The 13220-nt window shown below is 46.6% G+C and overlaps 1 protein-coding gene across 3 annotated transcripts in view; it reads right to left on the reverse strand.

The window, feature by feature from the left end:
* ACLY (ATP citrate lyase) overlaps positions 1–13220 on the reverse strand; it is a 28420-nt gene that overhangs the window by 14951 nt on the left and 249 nt on the right. Inside the window, exons 1-8 of one of the 3 annotated variants that reach the window (XM_059489161.1) lie at positions 9072–9154; positions 7638–7807; positions 5702–5824; positions 4675–4737; positions 3533–3723; positions 2507–2586; positions 1931–2061; positions 187–305 (exon numbers count right to left, since the gene is read on the reverse strand). In XM_059489161.1, the coding sequence (XP_059345144.1) occupies positions 187–305; positions 1931–2061; positions 2507–2586; positions 3533–3723; positions 4675–4737; positions 5702–5824; positions 7638–7796 (866 nt within the window). In that variant the 5' untranslated portion in view covers positions 7797–7807; positions 9072–9154. Of the gene's footprint in view, positions 1–186; positions 306–1926; positions 2062–2506; positions 2587–3532; positions 3724–4674; positions 4738–5701; positions 5825–7637; positions 7808–9071; positions 9155–13220 lie in introns of those variants that run through there. The other 2 variants (XM_059489160.1, XM_059489162.1) reach the window with 2 other exon arrangements.

The raw sequence follows: 13220 nt of genomic DNA on the forward strand, positions 1-13220 counted from the left end.
TAACCTTTGCAAAATTAAATTCCACAGCCGACACTATGTGAAAAATCCACACAGCATCTTCATTCTGAACAGATCCCAAACAGTCACAGCACAGGAAAAACGGCTTTAGGAGACTCTACTTTCTGCAGCAATTATGTTCTGCCAGCACTTGAGATCCTCCCCCTCTGGAAAGCTTGCTTCCTGTACCTGTACACCACTGAGGCACCACCACCAGCCACCATGGTCCAGATCCTGCCTTTGGGGTTCAGGATGGTAAGCTTCAGGCTGGCCCCACTCTTGGCATCCAGGTCAGCAATGTAGGCTTCCTGCAGAGAGAGCAGCACAACCTCAGCTCCCTCCTGCATCCCCCTTCTCCATCCCAAGGGCTTACAGTGCTGGGTGCATTTGGACACACAGACAATCACACCTCAGGGACAGCAGGGCTACAAACTCAGCATTTGTCAGCAATTGTCAGTCCCAGCTCCATCCCTCCATCACACAACAGGCACAAAATCTGAACACAAGTGTAAAGTCTGCTCTGGCCTCGTCCAAGACTGAGACCTGAAGGAATCTAAAAATCATCTCACCCATGGTGCCCACTCTGGCTGTGCTGGAGCCAGGAACAAAATCACTGAGAGCTGTGATTTGGCTCAACGTGGTGCCCCTGCAGCCCTGTGTGCCAGCAGCACTTCATCAGAGTTCATTAACATTCCCAGCAAAGACTCTGCCATAACAACCTTCCCAGGGACTCAGAGAGGGATGATTCAGAGACAAAATCTGAACTAATCCTTTTAAGAGCAAACTGAGTTGAGTGTTGGCATCCAGCAAGCTACATGGAAAGGAACAGCTAAATGGATTTCCTGGCCACAGTACAAAAACCTTCCGACTGAAGCATAATTATAATGATTAAAATGAAAAAGTCAGGACAGAAATCATTTTGGAGAGAGAAGAACAGACCCCTGAAATAAGTAACAGAATAATTAAGGAGAGAGCTCTACTTCCAACAGCCTCTGAAGCTGCTGGGACCTGTCTGGAGCAATGCTTGTGCATCCAGCAGTACAGACCCAGGGAATATGGGGAGGGAACAGGCACTGCCAGCTTTGTAAGAAAGTGCTCATTGTAAATTTTTGGAAAAATAGGTGTATTAACATCATCTTACTTATAGAAGTTCCAGAAATGGGGATTATTTTCTCTGGGTTCACCCTTGGATGCAGCATGGGCACACAGCTGCTGCTCTGAGGGAATGTCAGCTCCCAGTAACCACTGCTCCAAGAGGAAAACAGTGATGTTGAGGGCAGCAACATGGGCAGGAAGCACAAAAGGAAGCTCTGCACAGGCACAGAGCTTTGGCACACAGCTGATGGAAGTTAAATATCAGCTTCCATTAAAAAAAAAGTCAATTCTGAATTAAAGAACTGACCAAACAGAGCTGGGAAGCAGCTGCAGTTCAGAGTGTGATTCTGAGCAGCCCTAGGACTGCAGCTAGCCATGCACAGGTTATCATGGACAGCACAGCCAAGGTGGCTGAGACACAACAACAAAACCACTGGAAACAGCAATGCCATGGATGTGGTAGTCACATATCCTCTGAACAGAGAGAGACACAGCTCTCTCCCAGGATTTTCGTGGGAAGCTATGAGAAAGCTCAGAGAAAGAATTAAAACAATTATTATCTCAACCTCTGCACCTGGCAGGCAAGCTCTGTTTGTCAGAGATGTTTAAAAGAAAGAGTTTTCCCTTCCTGACCAATAGGTGAGAGAAGATTCCTAAAGGCCAATCAGGTCTTAGGTCCACCACTATTATTAGAAATCCACAGTTTTTATACAAAGTGCCTTTTCATGATGGAGTCTCTGTATCACCTTTGTCTGTCCCTGATACCCCTTTGGTGATACATGGGCATACAAACAATTTTAAATTCATGGCACAGTGAAGGAATTCAGCTGTCACTTGCCTCAGGGTAAGCTTCCCTGCCAAAAGGAGGGGGGAACTCCACATCCCCCCACTTCACTTTGCAGATGTAGTCAGCCGTGGCGTCGATCTTTGCAGCCAGATCAAGGATGTAAACACCATCCTTGGTGACCACTGCAGGGAAAAACATCACAGTTAGCTCTGGGTTGTACAGAGACACATTACAGATTTACTCCAGCAGCTGGAACCACACAGGCACCATTGCAAAATTGGAAACTGGTGTTTCCCCTGGCACTAGGCAGTATTGACCAGCCCCAGCAAGTTCCCTGAGGAATTAACCAGTAACTGTGGCCATGGTCCAGCTCTGTCTCATGGGTTATTTTGTTCTAAAGTGTAATTTTTATATTCTTCAGTTCTGCCTTGACATTCCCTTCAAGGGAATTTTTCATTTCCTCATTTTTAATTCACTGAATGAACAGCTCAAAGACAGATCACTGCCACTTCCATACTTCTGCACATGGCACCTGCTGCTGTTGTGGATTACAGAACCAAAGGAAGACTCAAGAACACATTTCAGTAGTTCAGAACAGATAGTTCTGCTTCCAAAGATATTCATTACCTAATGGATTGATCTCAAGGTACGTAAAATACAGATCTTCATAAAGGTTGAACAGGCCACAGATGAAGCTGGCCAAGATGCTGTAAAAAAAAAAAAAAGGAAAAAAAATTAACACAAGTTAATGAAAGTAGCCAAATCTAAGTACAGCCTGCTCTGTTCATTGGTATGAGTGGCAATCTGCAAATCTACTTGGCATCCATTTCTTTCATTCTCATTCATCTCCTCTGGATGGAGCCTGGGTGATGGATGACTCAAGGGAAGGAAGACCTTGATGACTCATCTGAATCACCCTCCACCAAACTCTGCTGAGGACACAGTTGCTCACGACTGTCAGAGCTGTGCAGTCTGATTTATCTCCCTACAAGACAGAAGCACATCTTTGCCTCTCTGCTGATACCCATCTTTGTCAGATCTGAGCTTCCTTAGCTGTGATAAGGGGGAGGCTGCAGTGAACTGGTGGAGTGACAGGCTCCTTCACCCTTCAGTACTGCACAGTGTCAGCAAGGATTAAGCTTGTTTGGAAAAATCATGACTCATATTAAGCTAACTAAGTATGGGCATCTAATTGAGGGAGATGCAGAAGCCTGGAGATCTACAGATAAGCCTGCAGAAGGAAGAACAGGAGAATAACTTTAGAGATCAGGCCAGAGCAAGAGAAAGGGATATTCTGAATTAGCAGTCAGAGCCACATCTCATCACCAGTTCACTAAACAAAAGAAACTTCTATGCTGGCACAAAGGATCAGAATTCAGCACATGTCTCCAGTCTCAGGTTGAGACCTAAGCAGGCTGACAAGTGCTGCTGCCAAGTACAGGCTCAGCACTAGGAAATCTTATTTTTGGGTTTTACAGGCAGCTGAGATAAGGTCAGAGAGCTTGGATTCAGGATGCGTGGCATATTCTGGAGACCAGCAAGAAGGACAGGAGAGTGAGATTCAGGGTTAAGAAAACAGAGAGATGTAGCACTGAGACAAAACACAGCAACTGCTGCATGGCTGCTCCTATTCAGAACTGCATCTCTACTTACTCCTTCTTGTCAGCTGGTGCATGCTGCAGGAGATGCTTCTTCACATCTGATTCACTGAGCTTCTCATCCACTGCCACCAGCAGCTTCTGAGCCTTGGCATCCACATCTCCCACATCCACACCCCCTTCGTGGTGGAAGAGCACATAGTCTCCCTCACGGGCAGCATAGATGCACACATAGAACTCTTCCTCCTGTGCCACACAGCAGGGACAAGCATTTAGCAGGGACCCTAGAGGCTTTTGTGCCAGTGTTGGGATTGGGGAAGCTGAGCCCAAAGTCAAGCTTCTCAAGTGTAGCCTCACATTTCTCCTCACAGAGAAAAGCAAGGCACAATTCTTCCCGAGAATATTTCTGGGTTTCACATTCTCTGGGCATCAGAGAAAGGAAAAACAATTCTTATCATTTGCTGTGCCTGTGTTTGTGCCAAAGTAAAATGCAATATGGAGATTGTTTACCCACAGTGATGGTGTTTTGTTTCCTTGGCCTGTCAGGGCCAGGGGTGTGTGCCTGTGTGTCAGGACTGTCACTGACAGCCACGAGATACTGTGCAGTGTGTGCAGAGTGAGTGCTTGGCAGATTGAGTTTAGATGTAATGTAATATAGTATAATATAGAATAAATTAATTAATTAGCCTTCTGATATCCATGGAGTCCTCCTCATCATTGCTCCCTTGTCAGGGCGTCAGAGCAGCTACAATCAAGGAGCAGCAGTGCTGGAGTGGCCCTGACACTGAGAAAGACTTGCCAGTCATTTTTATTTCAAACAGGAAAAAGAAACAGAGATATTATCTCAGCAAAGACCATGATTAACAAAAATATCTGTGTGCAGAAGTGTCTGGCAGACCCTTCTTCTGTTATAATTGCAGTTTTGTTTGTTTTGTAGTAGCCTTGCTATGATGTACTCTCTTAGGAGTTTTCACTGCATTGGCAAACTGATTAAAAATTATAAGGAATATGAAAGTGTATGAATTAATTTTCGACTTAAAATTTCAGTGTGGAAATACAGAAGATGTTTTTGCCCAGGGAGTGCAGCAACAGTCAGCTCAACAGCACACTCCCAAACTTCTGCTTTCTCCACTGTAACAATCCAGCTAAGCATGAAGCCCAAAGAGATTTAAAATCCCCCTTTAATGTTGTACTAACCTGCTTGTGAGGGACAAAGGGTTCAATCAGAAAGTTCTTCAGGATTCCCTTGGCATTAGCAATCTGGGGACAGAAACAAGATAAACACCCATAACCACCTGTCCAGCACATTTGTGACAGCGTAAGGAAAGCTTTGAGAATTAATCAGCACTGCTCTAAAATTGATCCCTTCCCACTGTGCCTGCTGGGGAACCACTGCTCCCTGTCCAGCACAGCATTCAGGATATCTGGTTACAGGAGATGGTCACCTTTCCCATTCCTAACAGGGCAGAGGGGTATCAGAATTACACCAGGACAGCTGCTCTCCTCTCCTGTCCCAGAGCCAGCTCTGTCACTGGGCCCTGCTCAGCACAGTGAGGCACAAGGGCTTGAGAGGCTCTTGGAGTAGTGGAAAACTCAGAAGTGAGGAATGCCTAAGCTAGTGGCAGGAGCAGAGGCCTCAGAGTAGTGTTCACCCTGAAATGGTATCAGGGAGCACAGAAGAACAGGAAAATCCTTTAGCCTCTTCTTAAGAGTCCAGGAACTGTTTTGTGCAGGCACTGATCTCCAAACCCAAGAGACACTGGGGGACACTCCCTGCTTCTGAGGACACCAGTGGTCCTGAGTCTGTGGCCCAGACCTTGCTTTTGATATGGTTGTTGTTGTGCTAAAGGAGTAATTTCCACACCCATGGTTTTCCCAACGGGGAGCACTCACAGAGCTGCTCCTGCTGTTTCCCAATTCCTGCTTCACCAGCTCAGAGCCAGAGCCAAATCAATCCCATCAGGGCCAAAAGCATAAAATTCCTTCAGGCAGCACTCCATCAGCTCCCAACACACAGCAGCAGGCATGGCAGGCACTTCATTATCATTAGCACTGCACTGTCATTCTCAGGAAAATAAATATTATATGGCAGCACTGAGTTAAAATAAAAGCCTGAAGTAACACTCAATCAACTAAAACACATGGGCTGGCTGCAGGAGAGGATTTTAGAGCTTTTTTTCCTGTCCTGGGAACAAAAATGAAGCCACTTTTGTGGCTCACTCACCGTGGTTTCCTGGCCGAGGCGCTGCTTGAGCCAAGCCTTGACCTGATCCAGGGTGAGGTTAATCCCAACCAGTCCCAGCTTCCCACGTCTCTTAATGAGCTGATCTGGCTTCACCACCAAACGCTGCACGGGTTGGGCAAGAGTTAAAGGAAGAAGCATTAGAAAGTGATTTTGGTTGAGTGGTTCTCTGCAAATAGTGAAGTAAAAATTTAAATCAGTTCTGCACAGCATCCATCCTTGTAAAATGCCTTTAATCTTGGCAACTCCTGCTCCTCGTACAATACGCCTGCAAGTTTGTGTTTTCTTATGCTGTACTTTCTGCAAATAGTGAAGTAAAAACTTAAATCAGTTCTGCACAGCACCCATCCTAGTAAAATTCTTTTAATCTTGGTAAATCCATCTTCTGGTACAGTATGCCTGCAAGATTGGGTTTTCTTATGCTGTACTTTGAGAAAAGCTGCCTTGTTTCTACTCAGCTGTAAGCAGACATCAGAGGCTGAGGTGACAGCTTGTTCTGCCTTTTTTGATTAAAAAACCCAATAAAAGTCATGACAGACATAGACAGTTGCTCACAAAAATTAAAAAAAAAGAGCTCCTGCTAGGGCCAGGGTCATACACATTTCAGCCAAGTGGCTGTGGCTTTTTATAAGATACCCATGGATAGCTGCTCCTGGGTTACACACATCTCCAGCTTGCAAATATCCTTTTAAAGAGCCAAACTAGAACTGGTTGTCATTCTCCTGCACCACTGACATGTCTTGGAACTTCAGCATGGTCTTGCTGCTGCACCTGAAGCTCTTTCCAGCCTTACAGAACCTGCCTTAAAATCCCAAAAACAACCTTGCTCCCTTTCTGGCTCCCTGCAAGGCTTTCAGAAGCACTGCTGATCTCCTCCTGCAGTTCATTCAGGCACTTGAGCATGGAACATCTAATTAGTGCAGGGCTTTTATCAGTCAGTCAGTCAAGGACTATGAGACATTCATGTTCTGCAGCCAATGACTTAATTATATTAACCACTGGGAGGGAGCCAGCTTGGACAGCTAATAAAAAAGAGCTCTGGGAATGTTTTCTCTACAGAAAGTGTGAGGATATGAGATAGAGAGATAAATGATTTTGCACTGAAAAATTGAAAAAAGGAAGTTTTCCCTAACATTTTGCTTGGATTCAAGAAAAGCAGTGTCCTAACTTGACACGGGGAGAGTTTCAGAGAGAGTTTCTCATTTCAGAGAGCAAAGCTTTGAGAACAGGGACTGACATCTCTGAATCAACCTTCTTTACAGTTATGAGCAACTGCTTCACAGCTATCCCTGCTCCTATATTTCAGTCTTAAAGGAATAATCAGCCCCCCATGAGGTGATACTGAGCTTTGAAGCCAGATTTGTTTCTTCATCAGGCTGCAGAGCAGCAGCAGTGACTGGTTATAGGAATGTGCTCTTTGTTGATGGAGTGACAAAACTATCCTTTATCCCTTTAAAAACAAAATAAGCCCAGAAGTTTCTCTTCTCAATTAGGTGAAAAGGCATTTTATAGGACTTGGGGATCTTCACTTTAAACTTAAGGATAGCTAATTAGACAGGAGCCAAAAAGTTTCACCTGAGCAATTTATTAGAAAAAGAAGAGAAGAAAGAACTAATGGCTTTTGTGAGGTGTTTTACCAGGAACAATAACCTCTTGCACCTAGATTGGGTTTTATTTGTTTATATTCCAAAAAAGGTTTGGAAACAAAAAGGTTTTGATAAAAGGCAAAATAACAGAAGTTAGAAAGCATAAAAACCAGCAGGATAAGGTAGCTGAGCATTCTTGGGTGCAAAATCTATCTCCAAATTCTTATGAGACCTAACTCAAAGAAAACCATATTGCAGCTGGTCCTTCAGGAAGGGTGTGGAGCAGTGCCCAGGGGCTGCAGGAGGGCAGACCCTGCTGTCCCTGCCCTTACCTCACTCAAGAGCCAGGGGTGGTCCTGGGTGAGCCGTGCCCAGTCCGTGGCTGGCGTCACCCGGGCATACTTGAAGCGGTTCTGGATGGCAGAGGACGTGCAGATGTACTTGTACAAGAACTCCTTCCCTGTCTGCTCTGAGATGGCTTTGGCTGACATGGCTGCTTAGTCTGGATGGGGAAAAAAAAAGCAAAAATCCATCAGGAATAGAGCCCTGCATCACTCAGCTCAACACAAACCCAAGGCAAAGCAATTATATGTAAGATCATAAAACAACCCCTGATAAACAAGAATTCCTCACTTTGCTTAAAACTCCTCCCCTGCCGTGCACACTGTTTTCATCCAGCCCTGTCTGCAGGGAAAGGCAGAATCCCTGCAGCTTGTCCCAGGCAGCACCAAGCCTTTCCCAAAGCCACAGCTTGGAGCATCCCCTCCCATGCAGCTCTCCCCAGTGTCACAGCACCCCAGGATTGCCCCTGGTGTAACCCACCTACCCCATTTCCTGGTGCATTTCCAGGGAGGGATCCCTCCCTCCTACTCACTTCTCTAAGGCACCCCATATTCCCAGCCAAGCCTGGCTGTGGGCATGTCAGCAATCCCCATCCCTTTTCCAAAGGGAAAAGAAAACACTGCCAGGATTACCAAAACTAGAATAGGTTTACATCACTGTTTTTTGTTTCAGAACCAGGTTTCTTGGAAAGAGCTTTACATCTGACAGAATAAGATGCTCAAGACAACAACAAAGATTAAGTTTTGACAGCTTGCTTTGGTTTTGGGGTTAATTTTTAAAGAAAAATCCTAAATTCAGTCCCTTTCCTATGGATGGTTTTCTTCTCTTTTCGAGCATATTCCAAACTGATGCAAGCAAATAATTTCTGGCCTCAAGAGTGCAACTACTCTTTTTGATAAGGTGTCAAAGATCCATTTATTTTTGGCTGCCATAAACACTTTTTTTTAAAAGAATACTTCATCCCAGCGACCCTGTCTGATGTGTCACACATCAGAACTGAGTGCTGTGACCAGCCAGCAGGTTTGGTGTGTCTGGGGGTCACACTGCTGACAGGGAGGCTCAAGCAGCAGCTCCTCCTGAATTTTGAGTGACTGGGGCCATGTCACTGTTTCCCAAGCACTGCCAGTGTTGTTTTGTACAGTACCTTATCATTTTTATTTTATCTAGATCCTTCATTCCCTCATTAGTATCCCAATTTATTAAAAGTTCACCTACAGGACTACTAGGAGGTATTTTTTAAGAAAATACCTTTCTTCCCTTTTCTCTTTCCTCAAGGCAAAAGCACCCTTGGGATGGATTCTGTGAGAGCTGCAAAGCAGAGAAGCACCAACACAAAAAAGAGGAATTCAGATTCCATCTAAACACCTGGACAGCCAAATACTAGAACTGCTCAGTAAGACTACCTGTCCTCACAAAACACATACCTCACTGCAGACCCACAGAGGGAAACAGTTAATAAATTTCAATTATTTCTTGTGCTGCCCTGTGGGTAATAACCATCAGTAATCAGCTGGGCTTTTCATCCTACAAGCAAACACAGAATAGGCAGTGATTAACTAGCTACAATTAGAAATAAAGAACCTTTCTCCCTAGAGCAGAAAGGAGGAGGTGGGTCCATCCCAACTCCTACTCCATGGTAGGAGGCAGGCTGCATTCCCTGAGCTTCCAAAACCAAATAGGTCAAGCTGAGCAAGTGCTATTACTGAAAGCTGATAACTGTGCTCAAGGACCAACCTTGCCACTGCCACCTTTTCAAATGCAATTCAAAAGGTTAAAAATCAACAAATGCAAAAGACAAAGAACTGCAGGCCCACTTTCAAAGAGCTCTGATGTAAAACCTGAACGGGATTGCAGCACAGCTTCCAATTTAATCCCATTTCAAAACAGGATCGGGCAATGCTCCTGCAGCACCCCATCTTTCATCAGCCTCAACCCCCATCCTGCCACTAGAAATCTTGTCCCAGCTGAAACAGCCCCTGTTAGTTTGTTAGCCCCAAGGTGGCCTGACAAGAGAGGAGCTCCTGTGAGCAGCCAGAGGACACCAAACCCCAAAAGACAGACATGTTCCCACAGGCACCACAGCACTGCCCAGCCTGACTGCACACACACACACCTCATCTGTACTGCAGAGCCCAAAACTTCCCACTGGAATTTGAGCAGAGCTATTTCTGAGAGCAAACCTGCTCCCACAATACCTGCAGCCACCATTTGTTCTGCCTGAGAGGGAGCTGCAATATTCCTGCTTCAAAATCCATCAATTCCACAATTTGCTCAGGGCCTGTCCCAGAGAAACAGTGTCACATCTCACTGCAGCACAAGCAGATGGGTAAAAGAAAATGGCAAACATATTTCTTTAAGAAATACGCACTTCTTAGTATTTGTCATTTCTCCAGGGTGTCACAGAGCCTCTAAACAGCACTGCAGAATTTCAGCCCACAATTACAAATAAAACCACTCAGGCTGATGCTGGTTATGCCAATGAATACCCTGCAATTGCAGGACACTGGAGCCAGGCTGTTCCTCAGGTTTTATTAAGAGTAGTCCTATAAAAAAGCCTCAGTGGGAACAAGTGAAATGCATGGGATGCCTTAAATTTGAGCCATTCCCCTCCCAGAAAGAACCATTTCTGGTCTTTTTTATGTTGCTCCATTCTGCTGTTCCCCTGCTTTCCCTCACAACTCCATCACCTCATTTTTGCAGTAACACTACTGGGGTAAAGAAAGGAAACTACAGAATTCTTACAATAGCAGTAGATGAATAATAACATCCTTGTGTCATGGCAACAGAACAGCAGGAATGAGGCTGTTCTGACCTTATCTGCCCGAGTTTCACATTTCCTAAATATTAGCAAGTCTTTAATCACACCCCTCACTCAGTTTTTCCACTATTCTAACCCTGCCTTTCTTGTGGGACAGAAAGCACAAAGCAAATGCTTCAGTCTGCTGAACTGTTAAACTAAGAGAGATCAGCAGGAAAATTATCCATAGGGCATCAGCAATTGCTGGCTGTGTGTGCAGCTCCATCAGAGCAGGTTCATTAACTCACTGCATCTGCTCTGCTAACACCAAACAGAACAGGGCACAGCTCATGTCACTACAGAGGAACTCAATCTCCCCCGTTACCCAGCAATGAGACAGGTTCAAACTCTTATCTGTCAGAATTAATCTTATTTTCAGTCATGTTTAGCACCTGCAGTCCTGGGGAGAGCAGAGGCTGCATCTCTGAAGGTAAACTCAGGGAAAAATGTCCTTTTCTGTGCCCAAAACACAGGCTGTGGGATAACAACGTTCTCTTCCACTGCTCTGTTCAGCATTCATTAGCCAAGACTGATCTGAAATTTTCTCAGCATTTCAAGCCCCAGACCTTGCACCCACCACACACAAGGGCAGATTCATGTGAGCAGGACCAGTGCCACAGATTTCCATGAATTATTGTGTTCATTTAGTGAGGCTCCAACACCAACAGCTTCCCTGCAACACCCTGGAGACCTTTCTCTCATCACCCATACCCAACAATTCAAAAAGAGCTGAATTCCAGCCTTTGCTAGCAAGTAAGAGACATGGATTAGATCATATTTTCAGGAGCTCAGCAGCACTTATTCCCTCAAAATATCACCTGTCAAATATATACAAATAAGTTGATGCTCGAGGAGAGTTTACTGAGTGTATTTGCAGAGAAATCAGCGGGATGGTGGCAAGGCAGGCAAGAGTCCTGGAGCTGGATGTTGTGTTTGCTGTGGTACAACTGGTATAGCTGCTACCAGCTGAAGGGTGCACCCAAAAAATCCAAAGGAAACACAGCTGGAGAAACAGGGAGGCATTCCTGACACAGAACTCAGAGGAAGTTTCCCTGACTTCCAGGAGATCAGTGATGTGGCACTGCTCAGTGTGACACAGTCTGCTCTGCAAGGGGAGAAAAAGCATCAGACGTTGATTTAGTTTGTTTTTCTTCTAGCCAGAAGAAGAGGTGTAACTCAGCTTCACCAATCTGTGTTTACATAGGGAGTTCTCTGAGACCTGGATGGGTGCTGAGCTCCAGCTGTACCAGAACAACACTTCAGGCCAGGAGGAAAGGACTCCCTCTGCAGAAGGCTCGACGCCCACTCTCCCAAGAACCGTGTCAACAAACCCACACCATAAAGCAGCCTCTCCCCTCCATCCTGGGTAATTTATTAACACAGTTCAAGCCAAGCCAGTATTTTCAGCCCATGGCAGCGTGAAAAGTTACATCAGCTCCCACCTGGCAGACCCGTGTGTTTCATCAGAGGATGGTGAGGGCTCAGAGCTGCAGCCAACGTGAGGTCACGGTCCCCCAGCTGGGGTTGGGAAATGCTCTGTGGGGTGATGCAAACAGGTGCTGCATGCCCAGCTCTGGGGGAGGCTCCTGCACACACAGAACCTCTGAGAGAAACACGGCAGCCAGGGAGGAGCAGGGAGCATGGACTGGTTGGTTACATGTGGCCAACAGAGACCTGGTGGGTGCCACAGGGGGGATAATTTGGGAATCCTGTCATTGAAGAGCATCTCATTCTGCAGCCTTAGGGCTCCTTAACAAGCTTATTCCTTAAATTACCTGCACAGTGTATAGCAATAAAGGGCTCCCTGGCCACCATGAATGGGCAGGACTTCCAACTGTGGCTGTCCTTGTTTGGGAACCACCTCAGGCAGTGCTGGAATAGCCCTGATACCTGGGGAGAGCTGCACAGTCTCACATGCAGGACACCCAACGGGGTTCGGGTAGCAGCACTGGAAACCACACTGCACAAACCCTGTCAGAGGGGGCTGGCGGGGCTCTCATCCAACAAACCCTGTGATTAGTGCACTCTGAAGGATGGAATTCATACACCCAGCTGTGAGCAGCTACCCAGCAGGGAATCTGGGGGCTCTACAGCCCCAGCATTTCCAGAGCTGATGCTCTGAGCTCCAAACCCACTTAGGGATCAGAAAGTACAGGCACCTCCAAACAGGACAGCCAGGGTGCAGCTCAGCTTTCAGCCTGCAGACAACAAACTGCTCAACAGAGAGAGAAGGGAGAGTCGCAGAGCAGGATGAGAATTTCGAAAGCAGCAAGACAAACAGGAGGTGTTTGCAAGCAGCAAACAGGACAGCTGGAACGCAGCCGGCTGTTCTGGGGAGGGAGCGACACACGGGCTGTGCACACACCGCCGCCCGCACGGGAACAGCGCGATCCTCATGCGGGGCTGCTCCTAAAGGAGTACTTTTAATTTCTGACTCCAACATTTATACATTTCCAAAAGTGACGGTGGATTGGAAGGTGACAGTGCCACCGAAGGGATTTTCCTCACGGCAGGAGAGGAAAGCGCTTTAGCCAAGGCCCCCTCAGACCAGGGGGGGAAATGCATAAAGCCAAACCCTTTCCCAGTCCCGTGATAATCTCCGCGCTGTCACCACCGCACACTGGCCGTGCCACCGCGCCCCGAGCGGGGCATCGGCACGGCTGATGGAGCCCCCGCAAGGTCAGGGCCAGCACAGCACACCCGCCACTGGAGCGAGCCCGCGGCGCCCCCTCAGCCCGCGGGCCGCTCCCGGTGCCCGCCAGCCCACACCGCCAGC

This window comes from Ammospiza nelsoni, chromosome 26 (assembly GCF_027579445.1).
Source record: "Ammospiza nelsoni isolate bAmmNel1 chromosome 26, bAmmNel1.pri, whole genome shotgun sequence".
Taxonomy (NCBI): Eukaryota; Metazoa; Chordata; class Aves; order Passeriformes; family Passerellidae; genus Ammospiza; species Ammospiza nelsoni.